General features: G+C 37.5%; 1 protein-coding gene across 20 annotated transcripts in view; it reads left to right on the top strand.

Moving 5' to 3' along the window:
* The window catches only part of LPP (LIM domain containing preferred translocation partner in lipoma), a 655110-nt gene that overhangs the window by 404027 nt on the left and 223929 nt on the right, over window positions 1-27154 (top strand). For all 20 annotated transcript variants that reach the window (XM_079155229.1, XM_079155218.1, XM_079155217.1 and 17 more), the window contains one exon: window positions 1733-2416. In XM_079155229.1, coding sequence (XP_079011355.1) covers window positions 1733-2416 — 684 coding nt within the window. The remainder of the gene's footprint in view (window positions 1-1732; window positions 2417-27154) is intronic.

The raw sequence follows: 27154 nt of genomic DNA, 5'->3' as shown, positions 1-27154 counted from the left end.
TCCTTTCCCTCCCCTCCTCAAACACCCACTGCTTGCTACCCTCTACTGATCTTTCTGCCATTTACCCATAGTTATTTTTCTAATTAATTTCTTGCAGATGAACTATTGATGAATGTAGTTTGAATATTAACCCCTTATTGGATATATGATTTGCACATATTCTCTACCATTTTGTAGTTTGCCTTTTCAACCCTGTGGGTTGTTTTTTTTTTGCTGCCAGAGAGCTTTTTGGTTTGACTAAGTCCTGTTGGTTTATTTCTGTTTCTGTTGTCTGTGTTATCATATTCATTGATGTCATATCAATGAAATTGTCGCCAAGATCAATGGAGCTTTATGCCTCTTGTGTTTTCCTTTAGATGTTTTAGTTTCAGGTCACACGTCTTTTGCATCTTTAAGACTTTAATTCATTTCTAGTTGATGGTGTAAGATGAATCCTCTTTGATTTCTTTGCTGGTGGATATCCAGTTTCCTCGACACCTGTTGAAGAGATTGTACCTTCCCCAGGGTGTATTCCTGCTACCCTGGTAGAAAATCAGTCAACCTTAAATGTTTGTATTTATGTCTGGACTCTCCATTGCATTCAGTCTGTCTTTTTTTTTTTTTTTATTGTAAACAAATGGGATACATGTTGTTTCTCTGTTTGTACATGGCGTAAAGGCATACCATTTGTGTAATCATAAATTTACATAGAGTAATGTTGTTTGATACATTCTGTTATTTTTTCCCTTCCCCCCACCCCTCCCACCCGTCTTTACCCTCTATACAGTACTTCCTTCCTCCATACTTGCCCCCCTCCCTAACCCTAACTCTAACCCTAACACTAACCCTTCCCTCCCCCCCATTATGTGTCATCCTCCACTTATTAGCGATATCATTCGTCCTTTGGCTTTTTGAGATTGGCTTATCTCACTTAGCATGATATTCTCCAATTTCATCCATTTGCCTGCAAATGCCATAATTTTATCATTCTTTATGGCTGAGTAATATTCCATTGTATATATATACCACAGTTTCTTTATCCACTCATCAATTGAAGGGCATCTAGGTTGGTTCCACAGTCTGGCTATTGTGAATTGAGCAGCTATGAACATTGATGTGGCTGTATCTCTGTAGTATGCTGATTTTAAGTCCTTCTTTATGTCAGTATCACAATGTTTAGATTCCTGTAGCTTTGTGCTGTATTTTGAAACAAGGAATTGTGGTTCTTCTAGCTACATTCTTGATTTTGAGTATTGGTTAGGCAATTCATGGTCTTTTATGGCTCCATATGAATTTTAGAATTTTTTCCTATTCCTGTAAAAATGTTATTGGGATTTTGATAGTGATTATCCTGAATCTCTATATAATTTTGGTTAGTATGGATATTTTCACCACTGTAAATCTTTCAGTTCATGAACACAGAATTTCAATGGTGTTTTATAGTTTATAGTATACACATATTTAACTTACCTTCTTAAGTTTATTTCTGTGTGTTTTATTGTTTTCGATGCTATTGCAAATGGACTCATCTCCTTAATTTTGGTAGTGCAGAGAATCACAGCAGATCTTTGCGTTATTTTGTGCGCTCTTTGAGGGCAGGACCATGCCTTATCTGTACACATATTAATGTATAAATAACAATAAACAGTTGTTAATATTTGTTCATTTCCATATTTTTATTGTTTCATTGGTGATCGTCTTTGTCATTTTTTCTTCTCTCTCCCTCTCCCCTTCTCTCCCTCTCCTGCTTTAGGGCTCCACTAGTACAACAGCCTCTCCTCCAGTCTCCACCCCTGTCACAGGACACAAGAGAATGGTCATCCCAAACCAGCCCCCTCTTACGGCAACCAAGAAGTCTGCAGTGAAGTCACAGCCTGCGCCTCAAGCAGGTCCCATTCCTGTGACTCCAATTGGAACACTCAAACCCCAGCCTCAGCCAGTCCCAGCCTCCTACACCACGGCGTCGACCCCGTCAAGACCAACCTTCAATGTGCAAGTGAAGTCAGCCCAGCCGAGCCCTCATTACATGGCTGGCCCTTCATCTGGACAGATTTACGGCCCAGGGTCCCATGGTTACAATGCTCAGCCTGTCTCTGTCTCTGGACAGTGTCCACCTTCATCAACCCGGGGTGGCGCAGATTATGCCTATGTCCCGCCACCAGGACCTCAGCCGGAGCCTGGGTATGGCTATGCCCCCAACCAAGGTCGCTATTATGAGCCCTATTATGTAGGGGGGTCTGCCTATGGGGGCAGAAATGACTCTGATCCTGCCTATGGTCTGCAAGGTCACCCAAATACCTGGAAGCGGGAACAAGGGTACACTCCCCCTGTGGTGGGGAACCAGAATCCTGCTGGGATGTATCCAGTCCCTGGTTCCAAGAAGACCTATATCACAGATCCTGTGCCAGCCCCCTGTGCACCACCACTGCAGCCAAAGGTAAGAAATCAGGAACACAGTGATGGGGACAAGGCGGGCCCCACTCAGAACGTCTTCCCCAGAAAGTGACGCTGAAGGCCCCAGTTCACTGGCTGCTCTTTTGTTTGATCAGGGAATATAATCCCAGGGAAGAAAGAGGGAAGCAGGAAGGAGGGAGATTTTATTTGCAAATATGTCATCAACGGAGCTCCTGTATAGTATCGGAGGTGACTAACTGCTCATTCTTAAAGGATTGTCTTCCAAAAAGCTATGTGAACCAAAGTATCTCAGGAAAATCTGTTTTGGTGGGGAAATGGAAAATTATCTTCCAACTCTTGCATCCTATCAAAGGATCCCTCTATGGAGCAGGAACTTCCTCGCACAAGTTTCATTTGCTTGCATATTAAGTATGTGTCATTTCTCATTTTAGCAGAGAACAATCCCAGATCTACAGTTGGGAAGTGTGCAGGGCAGACTTGAGGTGAGCTACTGTTAGGCAGTACCCATGCAGAGGTGGTCAGAATACAATGAATGTTGTCACCACAGTAGCTACTGGGGTAGAACAAGTGGCCAAGGACTCAGGAGACTGCCGAGACCAAGTGGGTCTCAGCAATGTAGGCACCTCAGAGAGTTTCCTTGGAGATGCAGTAGCACAACGGGACTAGTCCGTTGCCCCTTATTTATTCACATTACTGGTCCTCCAGGAAGAATCTCACATTTGACCCTTTAACCCACCAAGCAATGCTGAAAAATCCTTTATGAGTACTTGTTGTCTTCTGTTTGATCTTTTTAGTCAACACATTTACTTTCTTCCTCTTTCTACATAAGATATAATACTAAACATCCCACTGACAACAACTGGGATTTTCCATTAGTACTAAACCAACACATATTGTTTCTCCCACCATGACAGAGGAACCAATGAGGGTTACTGGAAGGAGCGAAGTGACTGAGCTGGCTTCCAGCCTTTAGGTTGGAGCAGAGCCCTCCTGTCTTTTCAGTTAGAACTGTGAGGTATCAGGAGTTTGAAAGCCCTTCATTAATCTGAAGCTGAATGGTATCTGAAGGGATGCATTGGATGGAAAGTTGGACTATTTATCCGTTTTTAATTCCTTCCATATTTTTGACAAGATTGTCAATTTCCAGACAGATCCATTCTCATATTCAAACATTGTAACAAATTCCTTTAGGATGTCTACTAAGCCATTATTCTCACATGTAAGTTTCTGCTGCATTAATAGTGCTCCAGGTGAATATCAGGTTCCTTAGAGGACTAGAGATCTTCCCAGATGGGGCCTATGAAGGGCTCGGGGAAATCCATCAACATCATGCATAACTATTACACAAAGTGGGCCAGCCATGATTATTTTTCAGTATCAAGATTCCAAGTTAAAATGTTATGTGATTTTGAAACATTGTCTCTTTATGAAGATAAATGTTATTAAATGGGTTTTGTGTTTGTTTTTTAAAGAAGGCTCATCCAAAATAGGCAAACTGCACAACCTGCCTTTGTTAACATCACGGCAGATTTACATTAGTCCCACCTGACCCATAAAGAAACCAGTTTAGATACGTTAAGATGATTGAACTTTACCTCATTTTTTTCCAACTACAAGAAGTTAAGATTGCAATAAAATAAAATTATAGGTTGGAACATTTGCTAGCAACATTTCAGTTCTAACAGGTAAGCAATTTTGCCTTGGCCAAGACAAACTGACTCAAAGGATGGCTAAGTGATGTCTGTAAGGAAGAGATGGTCTCTGATTTGTTTGAGGTTGCCGTTGTCCCACTTGGGGAACCCGATATGGGGGAAAGCAAAAATGTGCTGTTCACTTGGAGGGCATCATTTGGTGAGAAATACTGAGCCAGTCTTTAAGTGCTCTGTTTTCCAGTTACCACATTGAATCTTCTGGCCACTGTTCAACATTGAGAAACAACCTGATGATGGAGGAAAAAGAATCAGTGTTCATTGCAAAGCCTGGACCTAAGATGTTAGGTCCAGCCACATCATTAACATTGAATCTGTCTCCTCAGCCTGCTTTGGATGATAGAATGAATTTTTATTAACTGCTCACTAGAAATCATGCAATTTCATTTTGTTTAATATGTTTAATATATGAGTAAAGTAATTATTCAAGATGATCTATTACACTATTACAGATTTTGAATATCAGCGGGTTTCATGTCACTTTTTAAATTTTTGAAATATTTGTTTTTCAACAGTGTCTTGTTTTCACATATTCAATTGAGCATTTTAAAAAATGAAAATCAACTCATGTACTTTTCACTGTGATTATTAAGGGGAGTGGCTAGAGGTTGACATTTAGCCATCTGTCTGTGCTTTAGGAAAGGGAGAAGTGACTGATACAGCTACAAGACATATTCTGTGCATGTTTGTTGTGCATGGGCTGATGGAGGAGTGGGCTCTTTTATAGTTGTCTTTGTGGAGAACACCCCTGTGTTTGGCTGTGCCTGGGCACTGTTGACCTTATTATCTACATATTGACTCTATTTGGCTTAATAATGTGAGTACTTGCTTGAAAAATGAGCTCCTAATTCTTATCCTAGTTCTTCCTTGACATTCCACTTTCAATTTGAGGAAAACCTCTAGACCTCTTTGTTTGCTTCCAACCTCAGTCAAGTGGAACGTCATCTTCACTAATTAATTAATGATTGCAAAAGGGCTTGGAAATTTCCAAGGGCTAAATAATTGCCAAGTTAGGGGTATTAGCTTTTCCATTGGCTTTTATTTATTTCTAATTTTTTAGTCACTGATGGAAAAGTTACCTTTATATCTGAAAACAGTGATACTTTATTACACTGCAAATTTCTGGGGAATTTGCACTAAACCCACTGGAGAAAAATTAAAGACAATATAGTGGAGATTAGATGCTTTACTGTTCTTACATTGTGGTGCATAGAAAAGAAGACGGGAAGGAGAGAGGGGGAAGAGAGAAAAAGGAAGAAAGATAAAATCAGAGCCTACAAGGCTTAGGGGACCAGGATTATATCTGTGTTTCCATAATGTGCTGAGCAGTGAATTTGCATGGTGCAGTAGGCCATAATGTGTTTCCTGTGCCATCTGAGCTGAGTTCCTTGAAAAATGTTGTTATAAGCAAGTCTTTATAAGGGAAAAATGTTGCCTTCTGGCTGGAAATCCTCTTAAAGATATAGTGAAATCTTTTCTCTCTGCTGAGTTAGAAAAGCTAATATATTATCTCCATGCTTCTGTATTGTTCCCTGGACTTTTGTCCTGTGCATTATTTTCACATCCCTTTGAGGTGGGTTGTGTAGTTTCTTCGATATTCAGAGAAGATGGCTCAGCTTAAAAGTGCCAGAGCCAGAATCTGGAGGCCAGTCATGATTTCAAGTCCACAGTAGCAAAGCACCTTTAGACCCTTTTCCTTATCTTAAAACTAAATCTAGGTCAGCCTCAACTGTGTTACAGGAACAGATATTTGCCACATAGTGCATGAAAGCAGTGTGCTGCCCACCCTACGGAAGTTGGTGAATTCATCCCCCCATGGAGGTTATGTTAAATTCTAAAATCACCTATTATTGAAATTTCTTTGAAGTATCCTACAGGACAGTGAGACCTTAGGTCCTCAAACCATCTCTCAGTCTAACATAAAGTGTTTCTCCTCAAGAGTGAGAACAGATCCTTTTTCTCATTTAGATTTGAGATTTGAGGGATATTTAATAGTTCAGAGAAGAGGCACTGAGGGGTCAGTATTGAAGAGATGCCTTAAGTTTCTTATAATGACTTGTACATTGGGTGCACTAAAAAGTCATTGCAGGCATTTTAAAGAGAACCCTCTTGATAGTAATCCCTGTGCTAAATATCTTGCAAGAGGGATGAAGACACACACACACACACACACACACACACACACACCCCTCAGATCAATTGCCAATATTTGATCACGTGTGAAGATGAGAATGAAAAAAGAGGCTCAAGGAGGCCGGTGGCAATATTTTGTCATTCCTTTTTAGACAGAACTTTTCAGTTTCCAAAGCACTTACTTAGTGGACCTCCCAAATGTCCATGAATATTAAACACAGGTAGAAGCTTTTATCTCTCTTACTGATGAAGATTCAAAAGCTCAAGGATGAGATTCATCATCTAAGGTCATAAGTTAAATTCCTGGGAGAGCCACAAGTCCACATCAGAACTTCTAAGGATGGTCTCTTATGTTTTTTCCTGTGCAAACCACTGGATCTTAGTATCTTTGAGTAGGTGGCAGGAGCTCCACATCAACACCATGGGACATAGCCCTGGAGTGGCCATGACACATGTAGACATGGAAGTGGTCTTAGGCCAGTGCCATGGAGATGAGATTTAGTTTGGAGGGAAGCACCCATTAAATCCCTGGATCTGGACGTCCTCTTCCCCATTATACACACAAGACTGTCTCCAGGTTCTTTTTACTTCCACAATGTCTAAAATCTAATTTTCTTTTCTATTGCCAATTCCTATTGAATTCTGTTCTCATTTCTCACCCATGTTTTTGGGATGGCTTCTTAAGTAGTACCTCTTCCTCTAACCACTCTTCACTCTCATTCATTTTATACCTACTACCAGATTAATTACTTGTACTACTAGTGGTGCCCTTAGCATTAATTGCCCTTTTCAAAAACCTCAAGAAACCATCTCCAGTTATGGAATACATCAAAACCCCTACTGGCTTTCTAGTTCTATCTCCCCCTTTGAGTATCCAGGCTGCCAGTTGATAAATTATGTTTTTAGTTAGTTCTTTTCTCTATAGCTTTGTACACTAAGTTCTTTCTTAGTATGCTTTTCCACTTCCCCCACAAATTAAGAAAATATTTGCACATTCAAGTGTGACCCATGAAGTCCCAGGTAAAGTGTTAATCTTTTTCATGAAGACTTCGCCTTGTCTTAAAAATCAAATTGCCCATTATTTCTTGTTCTCTTTTTGCAGTTTTTATACTCTTACCTAGCATCATTTATATAACCATTTTCCATCAATGTATGCCCCAGAGTATATTAAACTTCAAGTTTTAGGTGATGCAGATAGTATCTGAAACTCTTGTGTTCCTCAGAGTAACTAGTACAGAGCATTATTACTATTATTTAAGCTTAAATAATGCTTAATATTATTATTATTTAAAGCTTAAATTTCTTTAAGCACATTCACTGAACATGAATGTTATTATTAAAACATTATTATTAATGTATTATTAATACATTCTTATTTAATGAGTATGCTTAAAGGAATTTCCTTTGCCATCCTAAAATAAGAAATACTAGGTTGTTCAGCAAAACACAAAAACACAAATCTGCTCAATATTCAGGGTAGCTAGATAAGTTTTAGAATATGTATGTATATATATGTATACATATATATACACATGTAATACATACATGCACACATATATATATATATTCACTGTTATATACACAGAATCTTTTTCACTTTCCACCCCTTGCCTTCTATGTTCATAGAATTTGTTGATTCATATTATTGAGATTTGATTTACATTCAATAAAAGGTGCCTATTTTAATTGAATAACGTGAGACAAATGTGTGCATCTGTGTAACTATCATTGCCATCAAGACATGGAGGATTTAAACTACCACACAAAGTTCTCTTGTCCCTTATTGCGGTAAGTTCCCTCTACCTGTAACCCCAGGCAACCATTCTTGTTTTCCAACAGTGTAGATAATTTTTTCCTGTTCTAGAATTTCATTTAAATGGAATCCTATAACATGTATCCTACATCTGGAGTTTTTTTACTCATTGTAGTTGAGATGTGTCCACATGGTGTGTGTCAAGAGTTCATTCATTTTTATTGCTAAGCAGTGTTCCATTGTATGGATATACTACCCTTTTTAGACATTTACCTCTCTGAGGGTATTTTTTCCCATTTTGAGTCATAAGTAAAACTTTTATTAACATTCATGTACAAGTCTTTGTGTATACATAGCTTTCATTTTTCCTGAATTAAATAGTTGTAGTCAGCTTTTTCTCTATTATGAGCAGAAAACCTGACAATAAACATTTAGAGGAGGAAAAGTTTACTTGGGGTCTCATAATTTTAGAAGTCTCAGTCCATATGTGACCAACACCATTACTCTGGGTCTGAGGTGAGGCAGGGCATCATGGCAGAAGAGTGTGGTAGAAGAAAGGAGCTCAGGACATGCACCAGGCAGCAATAAGAGAGAAAAAAAGAGAGACTGTAGACCAGGAACAAAATATATACCTCTTCTTCTCCAGTTACACTATAGTTACCACTAGTTACCTATAGTTACCACTCAGTCAATCCCTATCAGTCGATTAATGCACTGATCAGGTTAAGGCTCACATGACCCAATCAGTTCACTTCTAAAATTTCCTGCACTGTCTCACACATGACTTTTTGGGAATACCACATATCCGAATCATAGCATAAATATAGGGATGGAGGACTAGGGATATAGCTCAGTGGTAGAATACTTGCCTAGCAGGCTCAGGGCCCTGGGTTCAATCCACAGCACCACAAAAACAAAGAGGAAGGAAAACGAAACAAGCAAACAAATGAACATACAAAAAAGGCCAATGTACCATTTTATGTATTTATATAAAATGTATGAGAGGAGGCTGGGATCAGGTTCCGTTAGTCTCTCCCCAATCCTGACAGTGCCTGGTATTATCAGCCTTTTTAATTTGAGACATTTTCATGACATATAATTGTACCTCATTGTGGGATACATTTACTTTTTCCTTTTCAGTAATTATGCAGAACATTCATATTTTCCCATTTTTAAAATAATTTTTTCTTATGAGATTTATAGGAATACTTTATATATTCTAAATAAGAGTCCTTATACATATGCATTGGCAATATTTTTTCTTCATCTGTAACTTTATTTTTCATTGTCTTAATTTTGGTTTCGGAAGAGCAAACACTTTTAATTTTGGTGAAGGTCAATTTACCACTTTGTCTTCCGATAGTTTGTATTTTCTGTTTCCTTAGAGGATTTGCTGGTCTGGACTACCAAAATTATATGCTATCCTTTTCTTAGATGCTTTAAAATGTAAATTTAAGTTTTTGATTCACTTCAAGTTAATTGAGTGCCTGATTTGGAGTATGTATCAAAGTTCATTTTTTCCCAATAGTTATTTCTTTTCTGACACAATTGGGTAAAATACCTCTATTCTCCTTTTGATTACCTAGATACCTTTGACAAAAGTTAATTGTGTGGGTCTGTGTGAACTCTCCCAGTTTGATATATATCCTTATCACTCACTCTTCTGTACATTTTGAAATCAGGCATCATAAATACATCATCTTTTTTCTCTTTCAGAAGAGAACTTTGTTCTAAGTCCTTTTCATTTCCACATACATTTTATCATTAGCTTATCTTTTTCCACAAAATAACCTGTGGAGATTTTGATTGAGTTTGTGTTGAATCTAGATCAAATTGAAAACAGCTTATATTTTAGCAATATTGTTTTCCAACTCACGGACATGGTATATCTTGTAGTTTACTTATGTCTTCATTAATTGCTCTCAAAAATGTATTAGAATTTTGTAATTTTTTAAAATTCGTCTTAAGCGTTTCATGTTTTGCATGCTATTGTGAATGGTATCTTAAAATTTTACTTTTTAATTATTATTATTATAGATGAATACAGATGATTTTTTGCATATTGATCTGTATCATGTGCCCTTGTTGAACTTAGTAGTTCTATTAGCTACTTTATGATTCCTTAGGCTCTTATTCTACCTGATCATTTCATCTGGAAACAAATTATCTTTATTTCCTTTATGGATAACATTCTTTCCATCAACTAACTTCCTATATGTGAAAGATTTGCTTACTAACTGAAGAATTTATATTCTTTAAAGTTGTTAACTAGAAAAAATCAGATCCTCTATTCTCCATAGAATAGCCTACAGAAATCGCAGACATAGAAACAACCTTCGGTGTCATTAGGTAAGATCCCCTTTGATGGAAAAAAACGAGGCCTGAATAGCTGTGAGTACTAAAAGATATAGAATTGGTAAGTCGAACATTTGAGTAGGAAACTAACTTTTCTTTCTATACCACCCAGTTCTTCTCAGCATCCTTAAGACAAGTTTAAGACAGGTGAGGAGAACAGTAAATGACCTTTAAATGTTATAATATTAATATTGCCAAAATGATCTTTTCTCCTAGCTTTCTACCTAACTCCTCATTCATTTTTGTAAGAACTCTTGATAGTAGAAAATGGCTCCTGTTCTAATGTCCTCCATTCTGTTTCACAGTGACTCCAATGAAAAGACTTGTTCTGTTCTCAGAGATTTTGACTCATTCCATAATCTCTCTTTCCTGGTTTTAGTTGTTATCATCAGAATGGATATCCCAGTATACTAAGAAATGTCTGTACATAGTATTTATTTGTCTTATCTCCTTCATATTTGGAGATTTATAAATATCCCAGTTTCCTCATGTAATTGAAAAATTAAATAAATAATTTTAACAGAAGATTTTGGGAATTTTTTTATGTTTACAGAGAGAACTTACTTCAATTTATCAGTTTGGTCTTTGTTTTATTTCAATTTCATAACAAAACTAACTACCTTACTTACTGATAGCTTCCTTGGGGAATCTTAATTCCTCATTGGCCAACTGCAGACATTCATACTGTCCTATTTCAGATGACAGAATATAGTTGTTCTCATCTCCAGTAAACAAAAATTTGACTATTATTAATATACAGTGATCAGTGATGAACAGAAAAGCTTTTGACATACTTTGCATGCAAGTCTTAGAAAGTTTCCTGTGGCAGACATCAAATGTTTTCAACTAGTACAAGTCCAAAAGTGTCATTGTCCCAGAAACAAAGATTTGATTGTCATTTTAGCTCTTTGGTTTTGTGAAAAATGAAAAATCCAACTTTTACTAATAGTCTTAGCAAATAATATGGTATTTATTCAAGTTCATCTTGGAATTCAAGGAATGTTCTTTAGAAAATATGGCTTAGTCTGTTTCAGAAGATTGCTTACTTAAAATAACATTTTGAAATTTACAACAACAACACAAAACATTTTTACAATCCTGTACAAAATTCACCAAGGACTTTCATGTATGGTGAAAACTCTACCATGTGTACAAGAGGCAACTTTTCTAGATACCCAGTGCCAGAGGGAGGATGAGAACTCGGGTTCTTCTCACTAAGAGACCACCCCAATGTTCCTCTGCTCTGCGACTTGCCTCTGTTCCTGTCTGTGTTTATATGTGTTCACTCATTTTACAGTTGGCCAGACATAAACTATTCCTTTGGCCCAGCAATTTGGAGAATAAAAATTTAGAGTTATATTTCTGGAACAAAATTTTTATTTAACATTATTCAAAATCAAAGATTTAGTAAACATTATGTTAAGAATTAAGGAGTTGAAACTATACCCCAAATCTAAATTCAAATCAATAGTCACCATTTTATTCAGTCTTTATAATTATTTGGCATCTTTATAACTTTTCAAATGCAGATACCTTCTTTATGTTTTAGTGTGTGTGTGTATATATATATATATATATACACACATATATATATATGAATTACTATGAAATGAAAAAACAAGATTTAAGTACACTGTTGTGCTTTTTATGTATCTATTAGCTATTGTTTGTTTTTCATGGTACATACATAGTCTTTAAGCTGAGTTTGGATATAGGTACTACAGATAGTGTGGTAGTTAGCTTTTTGTTATTATAACAAATACCTGTGGTAATCAACTTGTAGAATCAAGGCCCATTTCTTTTGGACCTGTGGTCAGGAAGCACATTATGTTGGGGAGCATATGGAGGAGCAATGTTGATCACCTCAGGAATAAGAGATGAAAGAGAGAGGAGGAAGAGACTGAGGTACCACAATCTCCCTTGAAGGCAAGCCCCCTGCCCAGGACCTAATGACCTCTCACTAGACCACTTCTTAAATGTTCCATCACTTGCCAACAGTATTGGGGAACTAGCATTTAATGCATGGGCCTTTGTGGAACATACCAGATCCAAACTAGAGCAGATGGTATTTGGAAACCCTATTTTTAATCCTGTAATCCATCCCATCCAAAGAACACAAATATTAATAAAGTAGTCTATCCAGAAGGCACTGATACTTGTGGTGTCTGCAAGGACAGGAAAATGAGAATTGGAGAGGATTTCAGGAAGGCAATCTAGAAATATGGAACTGAATCAGGCAAACTGTATTCCAGTGGCTGAATCTCACCTGCTACTTGGTCTTATAAATGATGCTTGGTGGGAGACAGCCATAGTCAGTGATCTAGGCATTATCTTTGTCTGCTCTAATTTTGTAGCAAGAGAGCTAAGAAGGCACCACAGAAACCATGTGACCTACAAAGCTCAAAACATCCTACATACCCTTCCACAGAAAAAGTTTTCTGGCCCTACATCTAAAATATAGAAAGAATTTTGCAAAATTTAAATTCTCTTTAAAATTATTTGGACATCCCTCAACTATTCTTTCTTGTCCAGTAGATTTTGGGCTGGAGTGTATAACAATAACCAGTGGAATTTTCAGTGAGGAAAGAAGTAACTATCAAAATTAAAAAACAACCTGCTAATTGAAGAATAGTTTCTGTATCCCTCCTGTTTCTCCAAGCCTGATAAACTCCTATTTAAGTTTTGTATGAACCTCTTGGAGAAGCTTAGCTGTTTGCCTAATCCCTTTATTATTAGTATATCATTTCTCTGGATTTCTAGTAACATTTTGATTCTTTGATGATAATGTGTACAATATTAAATACTTTTAATTAATAATATCTTTATTTAGATCATGGAACATCATCGAATTTACCCTTTTAAAATGTACAATTAAATTTTATTTTACGATAATAGATAGTTGTGTGACCACCATCACAGTTTCCTCACTCCAAAAAAAGACCCCATATTCATTGGCAATCATTTTCCATTTTCCCCAAACCCTCCAACTGTAGGTAATCACTAATCAACTACTTTCTTTCCCTTTATGTTTATCAATTTTAGGCATTTCAAATTAGACAGTATATATTCTTATGTGACTGGACTCTTTACTGCCTCATTTTTTTTTCCAAATTTTGTCCATCTTGTAGTAGGTATGAGTACTTCATTTCTTTTTATTTTTGAATAATACTTTGTTGTATGGAACTCTTAGACTGCTTTCTGAAGGAGCAAGATAGTTGACAACACTACCTCACATCCCCTGTCAGAATGGTATGAGAGTCCTAATTCTGCTACATGTTCATACCCCACTTGATTTTAATCCTGTTGTATGTCTGTGTATCCAAGTGAAAATATGTGTTCTTCAAGCTTAGAAACCAAGTTCATTTCCATTTCAATTTTGTGTGCCTCACATAATGTCTTTTGTATATTAGGCATTCCCAGAATGAATGAATGAATTAATTAATTAATCAATCAATCATTATGTGAAATAGCATTTATTGAATTGACATGAATCCACAAGTTTTTTGTGTGAACTTTAAATAGACATGTTTAATAGATTTTTTTCCGGTAAGTTCTTGATCTCTCCAACCCTTCTGATCCTAGTTCATATTACCAACAGATTTTTGTCTTTATTTGGATGCTGTCTGTTTCAGCCACTGAAGTTAATTTTTCTGCCTGCATCACTGTAGTCCTCCTTTCTTTTGCTGTGATCAGTTTGAGATGCTTTGTCTCTACCTTGTCCAACACGGTGAAGTGTGTCTCATCATCCATGGTCAGTAATGGAAATGTCACCTCCCAGTCTCCCCACACTTTTCCTCTTGCATATAGTTATTGTCCTTTCCAAAAAGGGTGACTCTGTTCTTCCCTGAGCTCCAGCCTACATCCTGAACTCATTCTTGACTCTTGTCTTCCACACAGCAAATGCTTCCATCTTTCCTTTAAAGTAGATCTGAAGTCTCTCTCCTTCTACCGATTCTACCCCTCCTGCTCTGGCCAAGCCCCACCCCATCTTGCCTAGGTTATCTAGACATCTTCTCTTGCTCTGCTGCTGCCACCCTAGTCTCTCTTCATCTTGTTCTCATTACAGAGCGGCCTGTATATGTCATATTATTTCACATTCCTACTCAAAATCCTCCTGTGAGAAAATGCCAGAGCTGTGCTCACGGGGCCTGGCTCTCTGTCTACCCATTCACTCTCTGAACTCGCTTTCCCCATCTCCCTTCACTCTGCTCCAGCCACTCTGCATTCAGGCATTCCCCTGTTTCAGGGCCTTTGCTCTAGTGTACCCGCTGTGTGGAATGACCAGATATCCACGTGGCTCCTTTTCTCCCTTATAAGACTTCACTTACATGTTGTTTAGTTGGAGAAAGCTTCCTGACCACTCTCCTTTTGGTGCTTCCCCACCTCAAAGTCCCTATTTACCTCTACTCTTTGATTTCCCTCTAAAATTTTTGACCACCTAACATGTTATATATTTGAATCACTTGTTTTTTGTTCCTTGCCCCTAGAATATGTCACAAGAGTAGGGATTTTTGCCTGGATGATCATGTATGAATGAGCAAGTGCTGCTCTCACAATCTCCCTCTGAAAACAGCTTATCCAGACAGCCTGGTGGAGCTATGGCAGTGGCTTTGGCTATATGGGAAAGGATACGAAGCCTGGTGTGTTACCATATATGACATTCACTTTACGTGTGATGTCCTCAAATTTTATGTCCCATACCTCACCAGTCTTCTGCCACCCAAGCTTCTCAGCCCTCCCTTTAGCCCCCATGTGTTGTCTACTTTAGTTTGAGTTCTAAACTATAAGAAAAACTGTGGCCTCAAGGGTGATGGCAGGTGTAGAGGTCATTTCTGATGATAAAATGTCACATCTACATGAAGGGTTATCCTTATACTTTGCAGGATTTAGTCCAAAGACCAGGACTAAAAATTTAAATGATAGAGGGTCTTCTTAAATGTTTTCGAGCCCTATTGGTTAATAGGCTGCCTATACTGGGTATTTTTGTCAGGTACTATGCTAAGCACTTTCCATGGTTTGGTGCTGTCTTCTCATTAACACTTTCAACTAGATACTGTTATGATTTTCATCTATCAGGTAAAGAAACTGATACTTGGAGAGATGAAGTAGTTTGCCTGATCCCGTAATTCTTTGTATTCTCAACTTTTATAAATATAAAGTGTTAAAAGAAGTCAAGTATGAGTCTTAGAGAACATCCAGGATAAGTTATGTTTTCTCTTTGTGATAACTTCACATGCATTGCCTCATGTAGTCCCTCCCGCCCCTCCAAAAAAAAAATTATATATATATATATATATATATATAATTTTTTTTTTTTAAATATATACAGGTTCTATCTCAATCATGATTGTTCACCTTGGTGGAAAAGACAGAAGTATTAGGTTACTTGCCCCAGACAACTTGCCCCCGTTTTTACCTATGAAGATGCCTCTTCATATGAGGATGTTAACAAAAATCCTCACTGATGTGCAGCAAACCAGCTTTAAACCTTAAGTCTCCTTGTCTGCCGATCTTGACCAGGTCCTAGATGCTAAGCCGCTAAGGAACTCCCATAGTAACGTGAGGTTATTGTGTTACCGTGTCTGCCAGGAAATCTTCCTAGACATTTTTCTCATAGAACATTTCAGACCATCTCTTCATTTTTCACCTTCCAGTGTGTCCTTGCCAGGCAGGTATGAATCAATTGGCAGACTAAGTATGTGATTGATGGGCAATGGAATGGAATTAAGAGTGAGAGAGAAAATAGTCCATAACATTGAACCTCAGAGAGGAAAGTACCCCTTAGCTCAGAGATGCAGGAAAGCTGTAGTCCTCTTCAATCCAGTGTACCATATCAGCACAAGATCTCCAACCCAGAAGGGAAGACTTGAAGCAAAACCAGCAATGATCAGTTTTTCAAGAACAATATGATTTTATTCAATCATGTGAACCTCTTGCCAGATACGAGGATTATAACACTGTTTTGTACACTTCTGTGAAAATTTTATATCATGGAAGAGATTATAAAAGGGTAAGGGAGAAGGAAATGTTAAAATATGCTGTAACATCCAGGCCATTTACATCTGAAATTTAGAATGAGTCGAACAAAATGAATGTTCCATTTACTAATCACATTTCCCATTGATGCAAAACAAATCTGGCTTGAGAGAGAATTAAACAAATTAATAAATATCCAAAAACTGTCATTTCTGAAACCTTTGGACAGAACATTGAGTTCCATTCCTATAGGGGAAATTCCATATGAGTAAGCCTGGGCCATGTTTGTTTGGGGAACCTTATTTGGGGAAACAAAGGAAGCATGAACCTGGTCACATGAAAAATTCCAGACTGTTGAGCCTTCTGTGGTAGTACTGGGACTCTAGGAACAGGTTATTCACAGATGCAAACACAAGCATGTTGATATTTCTTTATATGCTTGCTTTCTTCCTTTCTTCCCCCCCCCCCCACCTCCCTCAGTTGGTTTTTATTGCAAGGGCCTCTCTGTTAGCAAGAGGTTGTTAGTTGAGGAGGGAGTCATTGATCTCTATATCCCCTTATTCTTAGTGTTAGCATTTTCTATTAACAAAAGTTTAGTTTTCTATTAGATGATAACAAAGTCCTACTGACCTATAACCTTCTTAATCTTCTATAACATCATTACCCCTAAATACTTGCTCAATGATAAGAAATTCCTAGGTTTATGGACTGTCAGAGGAAATAAATGTGTTGCCTCCACTTGAGCCGTCCTGCCCATTCACAAGAAATTTAAGGCTCAGAGAATGACCATCTAAGGTCTCACAACATAGACTAGACTTTAAAACAACTCTGAAACCTCTAATTTGAGGAGATTGAAAATAATTATATGTCCATGTCTATGGGTATTGCCTTTAATCAAATAACACAAATATTTTAAAGTAACATATTTTTGTATCCAGCATTTCATTTGATCCTCAAAAAGAACACATGGAAATGATCAGAGAAAGAACAATTGTCCCATGTTCAGATGATGACACATTTCAGAAGGCAAGTTTTTGCCTCATTTTGCACACCCTATTGATCATGGCATCCTCGCCCCTTGCCTATAAAACAAAACAATATGGGATAAATGGACCATGTGAGAAATCACAGTTCCCAAACTTTTGCTTATGGCTCACCCCCTTAGAGTTGCTGCACATGTGGGTTTAAGGATAGGAAAGTCATGAAACAGGAAACCGAATGAAAGGCTCAAGTTGATATTTAGGAATTCTTTAATATTCCATATGACAGGAATCTGCAGACAGTGACTCTTTGATGATACAGTTGCATGTAACTCAGAAGCCAAATAAATATTTTTATTAAGTGAGTCAGTTCTATGAAGCATTTGGTAGTTAGTAATGTATAAATGGCTGTGGAAAGGGAGAACATTTACAAAGAAGAACATGTAAAAAGTAAGGATTTCCAACAAAGCCACGTTGACTTTAGCTACTATAGTTGATACACTAAATACAGAACTGCAATTAATTCATGAGTGTGTGTGTGTGTTATGTGCAGATTTTGTGACACCTATAACTTTGAAGTTTATAATTTTGAGAACTTTTTAAAATGCCAGATTATAAACAATTATTATAGCCATTTGCTAGGGTTTCTATAGCAAAGTACTATGGACCCATCTATTTATTTTCTCACAGTTCTGGAAGCTGGGAAATCTGAGATCATATTGCTGGCAGGGCTGGTTTCTGCTAAGGACTCTGTGTCTCCTTGGCTCATAGGTGGCTGCCTTCTTCCTGTATCTTCCTATGGTCTTTCTTCTATGCTTGTCCATGTCCTGATCTCTGTTTATAAGCACACCTATCATAGTGAATTAAGGTCTACCCTAGTGATTTCATTTTAACTTAATTACCTATGAAAGACCCTTTCTCCAAATAGTCACATTCTTAGTACTAGGGGTTAGGGCTTCAACATTTCAACTTGCCAGGGGCAGTAGCGGGTGCATAATTCAGCCCACAGCAATTATAAAAGAAAATGAGTAATCATTTCTAATGAGAAGCAAATGCAACACACTCTAAATTAATAAAAGTCATAAAATTCTTAAAAAAATTTAAAAAATGAATTTTTATTAATTCAGTGCGTGATGAGTTTTTTAAAAAATTTTGTGGCTGTGTATTTACTGATCACCTCTCCATACAACCTAATTTTTAATATTTTCTATAGAGAGAATAGAAAGATGATTCTAGTCTTTCCTCCAGCACGGTTGATAGAAATTTATTAAATTAAGTAGTGGTATTAAAAGTTTGGGAAACTTCCTTCATTTTTGCACAACTTTTTATTGGCAATGTCATATAAAATATAAGATGATTTTTAAACTTGGGGAAACGTCCATCAAGATTCCTTTATTTGTGAACTGTTAAAAAACTTGTACTATTAGTGCAGGTTCATAAGCTGATAAATTCTACTTTGTGTAATTCATATCAAAAAAAGAAATTAAATCAGTGATGCATTTGTAATTGTTTCCAGTACATTATCAAGCACATTCCTGATAGGAGACAATGTCTCATTTTGCACCAAGTAGTTCTCCGTGTGCATACATTTACACATCTGACTGTTGGTAGAATTTTCAGCAGACTGCACTTCTGTATCCATACCCTTTGCCCCTGCTTCTCTCCTCTGCCAGCATCATTTCCCTGCTGGGTGTTGTAGGACATGTTCGTGTCATGACTTCTGGCTCCACACACCATTGAGCTAGGAGCGTAGTGGACACAGGGCCTTCAGAGGTATTTAAGAAGTTCATTGCTATGCAGTGACCACTGGCAATGACATCAGTATATACCATGGTGACTGCAAACCTTGTAAAAGTATTCCATTAAACTCAGCCAAATGTATCCTGAACTTAACTTCCCCTAACCAAATTTCTAAATTCCCTTGACATTCCAACAGTGCCCCACGCAAACATGTGACAAAGGGGCTGTTAGATTAGAAAGTGAGAAGTGACTTACTGCTTGGGCCACTCTTTGGACCTTAGAAGATACAGATGCAAGTAGGGCCTCTGAAGCTTCTTTTCCTTCTTTCTCAACCCACTTTTAAAAGAATTTCTTCTCTGCTCAATGTACTTGTTTAGAAATAATCATTCCTTTACTTATTTCCTCCCTCCCTCCTTGCCTTTCTCCCTTGTTCAAGTATGTATTTAGTGTTTACTGTTTTCCAGAACCCATGTGAGAATGACGTGTGATAATGTTGACAGTATTAGGGAGAAAGGATGGGTAGCCAAAGTAGCTAATAATGAAATCTACTGGCTAGCCAGATGATTTCTGGTTCACCTTCTGCTGATCATTCAGGGACTATGTTAGGAGGAAGTGGCATTTGATCTGACCTAGACTGGCTGGGATGGGATTAAGGAAACAAGGTAGAGGGAAGGACATTCCATGGGGCTGGTGCTGACTATGGTGGCACTATACTAGGCATATCTTGCACTGGTAACATGTATGGTGTTATTTGGTTACTTGACCAAGGTGGTGGCAAAGCAAATGAAATACAATAAACCCATAGTTTGGTGATCACCTCAGTGGTGTAGCCCTATGGCTCTCAGAGTTTTCTGCCTTCTTTTTTCAGGGTAACATCTCAGAACATCCAGTTATTCTGCTGTTCTGGCAAGCCACAAGTAGTTTCTTTACAACATCTAAATGAAATTATCTTTTCCCCATTCACTAGAAATGGGCTCCAGGTAACTTTTCCACTGAGACCTCATGCTTTAGTGCTCCCACTCATGGATGAGTGCATGGATGTCTGATAGCTCCTTTGAAGCTCTGCTTTGACGTGCTCCTCTTCTCTCTCCCTAACCCTCAGTCCCCCTCCACATTTGTTTTTGCTTTATCCCTAATCCCATTTGCTTGTCTATTTCGTCTGCTTATTTTTATGACTCTTCTTTTTTCTCTACCAGTCTATGCTTAGCCTTTTTTTCTGAGCTCTCCTTAGCACAGAAAAAGTGTCTAACAAAGTGTCTCATTTACACAGAATTCGAGGCAAGTGGTTGCGCCATCATCCAGTGTGCCCTGCAATAGAACTAATAGGGATATTTAAATGCTATCGTTGCATAAGTCTTCCTGGTCATAAAGATCTGTTGGTTCTTTTAATCTTTGTGAATAAGCTATGTTGTCACTGACATACTGGATTGTGAGCCACATTAGTGAAATACCCATGAACTTGTTGCTGATACATAGGCACCAACAATCTAAACAGAACCCAGCTAGGTCACCTGCCACTGCACTGCTAAAACACAGTTCTTTGCTCATCCCATGAAAATTTTCTTGTACTGATTTTGTTGTGGCTTCTATGACTGTTCTTACTATAATTTGAAGAGAAAAGATAATGATGAATGGTAGCTGACATAACTGTCATCATCAGGTTTAATGGTGGCATATAACAGCCCTGTAAGCAGTATTAACATAACTCTCTAGTAGGAATGGCTACCTGTACACTGAGTTATTAAAAGTATTAATAGGGAAGACTATTCAAAAATCACTCCTCTATTTACAGTGAATGAATACTCTCATTTGAAACACTTTAGATTTCACATAATTTTGCTTCCCATAGTGATGTTTTCCAGATAGCTTATTGTAATGGCATGGATATATTAAAATAAAATCAGATGGGGTGAAGAGTCACATGCAAACAAAAAGAATCCATCATTCTTGACAAATGCAGGTAATACAGTCACAGAATTTACAAGTAAAATAGCAGGGATATAATTGAAAAATGCGTTGGTATATCATTCATATAGTTATTTGTCAAGTTATTTTTCACAGGTTTCTCTTCAACAGATAGCTCTTCTGTATGTTATATAATGTAGAACTCTTCCTTTTGCTCTTTTGTGTTGGGTCATGGAAGTTAATTTGAAGACTTTTAACTTTCTGATCTCATTGTTTTTGTCTTGTTCCTGACATGGCTTATTCTGTCTACCATTGAATTATCAGATCAACTGTGTAGTTTGCTTAGACCATAACTGCACTATCTACTTTGATCCGACTAGTTAGGCACAAGACATGTACTTTAAGAGGATCTGTACAAAAGATGGAATGAAAATATTCTCCACAGAGTGCAATTACATAAACCTTAATAAAAGCAAAGTAGCACTTAGTGTCTCAGACTCAGGAATCAACACTTTCTCCCTTTCATTCCCTTTCTCAACCACTCAAGTGACCATGCTAGTCTTTTCTTGGCCAAATTAAATTTTAGCATTGGAGGGGAGTTTATATAGTATATGATTCAAAGCCCTGTTTTTCTCCTTTCTTCCACATACCTATTGAGCACATGCTGTGTACTTAGCCCTGTCTCAGGTGTTGCTCATGTAGATGTGGGGAAGACACAGTCCCTGCCCTCAAAGGTTTCAGTGAGAAAAGAGACATGTGAGGAAACAAAGGACTGCAGGCATTTCCTCCAAGTCTGCTAGGTGTAGAGGATAAGAACAGGAATGAGACCAGAAGACATCTCCCAACCCACCATCTGGTCCTGGTTCTCCTCAGTCCCTCCATCATCCCACTCCAAGACGTATCAGAAAAGTCGTGGGACTGGAATAGTTCTTATTCCCGGTTGAAAACATCATGGATTCCATGTTTAAACCCCATATTTAAAATTTGGGTATATTGTGTTCAGTAGACATCTGGAAGGAGAAGTATCTTTTTAAACTTCCTTAAGCTGTCCGAAGCTTTCGATCTCATATTCAAGTTTTGGGGAAGGTTCTGTTTTGTGATAGTGCTTTCTGGGCATCATTGGAAGATGTTGAGGAAGTTTGTGTTTACATCCAATACTAAAACTTTTATTATCTAAATACTAAAAGTTTGGATGCATTTCTAAACTACTTTCATTTGAATTGTGGAACATAACTCTCAAAAGACAGCTTATTCTCAAGAAGTTACCAGTACGTTTGGTTCTTCTGTCCCTACAAACACGGTGAGAACGGGCTATTCAGATTATTTTGATATGCTCAGACAGGGCATTCTGAACCAGACAAGACCTGTATGTTCATGTATGAGGGAAATATAGACAATGTTAATTGAGTCTGTAAGGGGGCATATGTTGAGGGGAGAAATTGCCTCAACCAATCAGCATCTCATATAATATTTCCAATACATCGGAATCCAGAAGGTTCCATGTTTTGTAATTTGATTCAGTGAGAAATGAGATGTCCTAGGGTGTGGGGAATGATGTGTTCTTCAGCTGAAATAGTGAACATTTATTTCTTAACTTAGCATCTACCAAATGGCACAGTAAGCATTCAGTAAACATTTGTCAAAGTAAATTCTAATTCCTGATATGAGTTCAATATTGGAGGGATGTCATTTACCAGTGTGACAAAAAAATGAGCTTGGGTGACATACAGGAAAGAGATCTAGGCTGGGTCAAGAATTCTGTGTTGAGAAGTTACTTATGAATAAAGGACCCCGGCTTGTTTATTGGCACAGTATGCCTACAGCATTACCTGTTCTACCCAGTGTCTGGCCTAGACTTAGAAGTGCAAGTTGAATAATTTATAGATTGAGGACTAGAACCCTAATGACATCCCAGAAAAGACATCTTAAAGAATGAAAATCTATCCTGTACAATATGGATATGTTGCATATAACAGAAATTATTTACATGGAACACACTTCTGTTGTCAGAATTCTCATTGATTACCATGTTTTTCTTTTGGATGATTTCATTTTTTTTTATTAATTTTTTTGTTTGTTTTAATTTGTTGTACATGATAGTGGAAATCATGTATACATTTTGATAGATCATACATAAATGGAGTAATCTCTCGTTTTTCTGATTATACATATTATAGGAACACATTGGTCATGCAGTCATATATGTACATGAGGTAATAATGTCTGTTTCATTGCATTTTTTAAAATGAATCACTTAAAAGGAAAGTAGCCGGCAGAAGATGGCAGTAAAAGTTTGACCTCAAGTCAAAGACCAGTCTTCTTTTCCATACTATGACAGTTGACAACACATATTTTCTTTTCCATCACACTCCACATAGGAATACTTACTATCCACTTTTATTCTTTCTGAGAAAATGAAATCTAATTCCATAACATGCTCCTCTAGAAATAGTAGAACATGCTGTTAAAATGATGTAAACACACACTTGTTCTCATGCCAGTTCATTCTAAATGAGTAATCTGGGGTGAGTTTCCCAAATCGCCACAATCTCCAGGGATGAGGGCACATTTGCAATGGATTTTTCTCAGCAGGTTAAAATCTAAAGAAGTAATTAAGACTCCACGTTTCTGATTTGTGGGAAACAGTACTATGCATTTTCTTTGGATGAGAATAAGTAAGAGGATAAAGGAAGACTCTCAAATTGCAGTCGGTGTGACCTGTTTTTGAATAAACATCATCATATTCCACAGTCAATTATCTCCAAAGTACAGTGTGTTCTCCAGCCAGAGAGAGTGAGAGAGAAGGCGGGGGGCAGGGAATCTGCTAGAAGTGGTTAGAGAAAAAGATGCATGCATTGGAGTGTACATTATTCTATTGTCCTCTGAATAATTTTATACAATTTGGGAAGGGGTAATGGGGAGGATTATACAGTATTTTTATGTGATTTCATAAATATCGAATTGCAGTCATCAGAAAGAGAGACAAGCGTAGTTAGGAAAACAAAATGAGGTATGTTATGCTCAGCACAGTAATAGGGCTCCTAATACCAAAGGAAAAACAAGTCATTAGTTACCACTATTGAATGGAAGTGGTCTAATCACAGCAACAGGATAAGTATCCCATTTTATTATGGCTTCGTTATGTGTTTTGCAAGACTCTTTGGCTCACCATTAAAATTATTTTCTGTAGCAGCACTGTGAAGGTTCAGAATCTGGGAGCATAACTATTATTTTTGTTTACACCATGCTGCTCTGCTGGGAGAGTAAATAGTGTTTTGGGTTTGGTTTCTTTTATCCTTTCCTTTCTCTTCACCTATGAAAAGTTCAAAATTGTAGAGAAATGTTTGTTGGAGAATGATCTTAAAAGAAGCTTAGGTTTGATCAAACCTGTGTTGGCCACAATGAAGACAGGTATATTACCATTGCCTCTGTAAACATTTTGGGTGTTTTGTTTTTATTTGTCCTCCCCCAACACACACACTTTGAGGTAAAGCTGGCAGCAAAGAAAGGTTTCAGATGGAGGAAGTACAGACACAACACTTCTGTTAATTCACATGAGGACCAGGCAGCCTCCCCCAGTAGCAGTGACATTTGGCCCATTTTGGTGAAAATCCCTTTCCGTGTGGCCTGGGATTTGAACCCAGAGGCCTTTGGTCCTCAGCCTCTCTCCTAGCTGAGTGGAATGACCCCAATCATTCTTCCTCCAAAGAGGCCCTGTTCCCATCAGAAGCAAACCGCATTCTTGCTTTTTACAGCAGTTCAGCTTGATAATTATTGATGATACTGGCATCTGCCCATTCTTACTTCCTTATTCATAAGCCAAAGTAGTATTTAAAATAAAGCTAACATTCCCCACTTTCTTAGGGCATCAAGCATTTCCCCCAGTGTTAAACCCTGAGGGTTACTACAGAACACCCACAGTAGAGTGCCCTCCTTCTCATTGTGCCAACAAATCCTCACAAATTATTTATTTCCCATTTTAGACACTTTAGAGTGACTCACTGTGCCCTGGAAATATTATCGCTGTAGTAATTTTCTTGTGTGGCTCAACTTAATGTTAGAGAAATGGGTAGTTACAAGTCCAGACACTATAAAGATGGAGCTAAATATTCTTCTAAAAATAGGATGTTTGGTTAACGTTTAGTAGTCAACAACTTTCCTGCAGCCACACACAGTGCGGACTAAGAAATGGAATAAATGTCCTCATGCGGTGTTTGGTAAAGTCGCCCTTCAGCAGACTGACCTTTCAGTGTTAAGGATTCAGAGTGTGCTGGCTTCGTTCTTCAGGCTGGCCGTGTGGCAGAATAGAAGCTTCGGCTCAGGGTCAACAGCTGGAGGGAAATGTGTGCTTGGGGTGCTAGATGGCATAAAATCAACCTTCAAACTCTTTGTCTCTAGCTTGGGTATGAAAAGAAGGAAGTTGGACAGTTAAGAATGGATAGAAGTGATATTTTGGAAATGACTGCACTGGTTCCTTTAGAATTTTCAGTGAATATAGCCCATACATTTTACAGAGGAGGAAATTAAGTTTCAAAGATCGAAGGTGGACACAGGGCCAGTGCAACAAGTTTGTAGCAAATATTAGACAACTGACTTCACTGGCGTCAGTACATTTTTACTCTTCATTTATCCTGAGACAGGATCATTTTAGGCTCCAAGACTGACATTTTTCCACCTTTTTTATGCTACAATATTCGAATAAATAGGTACTGAACCCAGGGATTCTTCAGTTGGGAACAACATCCAGGATGATATAGAAAGTTAATACCACATGGCTTAGTACATACTGTTAAAAAAAAAAAAAATGAGAATGAACTTCTATGAAACTCTGAAATCCTTTTTTTAAAAAATGATGTATCAAAACTCCAATTAAAAAAGAAACAGAAAACAAACAAACAAACAAAAAGATATATCACTTAGTTGTGGATTCCTGCAAAAGAAACCTAATGCCCTAACCTCAAATGCATTTTTGGATGGAGTGTATAAGAGCTTGGGAATTTAGACATAATGCCTCCTGCCCTGTACTCGTACAGCTTGGGGTTCTGGCAGACCATGGGATGCTTTGAAACCATCTCTTTAAAGTAATTCATGTTTTTGCAGTTAGTGGATGCAATATTTTTTTTACTAAGTGACTTATGTTTGCCAGACTTTGTATTGGAATATATAGAAAGCAATCAAATTATTTTCCTTTAGTAATGCAGTCTATTGGGAAGAAATCAGTGAAAAACCCAAATAATAATATCTCAAAATAGAAAATAATACCAATGTAGAAATAGATAAAGTCCATACTATTTAAAGAAAGAATACCTGACTGGTTATGTTAGAGGGATTTGTATAACAATTTAACATCATCATTCAATAGCTATGAAATACTTAACTGTCAGGCAATATTCGTATTGGGAAAGAGAAATTAGACCATGTCTTCTCTTAAATATCCCATAGTCTTCATATTTTATGAAAGGATAAAGAAATAAGCTTATTCTGTGTTTCAAAGGAATTCTGAAAGGAGGAAGAATCCAAGCTAGTTTTTAATAAATAGAATTCAGGTAGAAGAAAAGTTTCAACATTATGGTTTGGAGGAATGAAAAGAGCCAAGGAAGGAGAAGTAAAAATATGCTTTATAAGATTGGAATCCAGGCATACCAGGGACAGCTGGAATGAAGGGTTCTAGAGGAAGTACTAAAGAAACTTCAATGAGTAGGTTCCATCTTATGGAAAGCATTATATTCATATAAGGACTTTGAGCGCCTTAGTAGAGCTCAGAAGAACTGTGTATCACAGATGGAAATAACTCCAGTTGCGAAGTATTGCCCTCCTCATATTAGAAGAACCCCTGAATTTGGAGATTCTCAGCATAACAAAGAAAAGTATTCTCAACGTTGCTATTATGTACCCTAGCAATACATCTCTCTTCTCCCTGCAATTATTTTACTTTTCCTTCACATTTTAAAAGGGGGGCGGTTAAAATAGGATTTGTAACTGAGCACTTCAAGAAGATGTTTGTATAATATGGAATCCAAGAGGTTTTTTGTTATGAGAAAGGAAGATCAGAAAAAGGAATCTCCACTAAGAAGAATGACCAAGTGTTGAACAGATCCATTAACTCAACAAAAGGACAACTAGTTCTTCTGAACCTTGCGTTTATAGGAAGCATCCATTGAAAGGCAGCTACAGCTTGGTGCAGATTGCAGAGAAGAAAGGGAACAGAA

The sequence above is a fragment of the Sciurus vulgaris genome (assembly GCF_902686455.1).
Source record: "Sciurus vulgaris genome assembly, chromosome: 10".
Classification (NCBI taxonomy): domain Eukaryota; kingdom Metazoa; phylum Chordata; class Mammalia; order Rodentia; family Sciuridae; genus Sciurus; species Sciurus vulgaris.
Note: the sequence above shows the minus strand (reverse complement) of the source record. Positions and strands in the feature narration are given on the sequence as shown.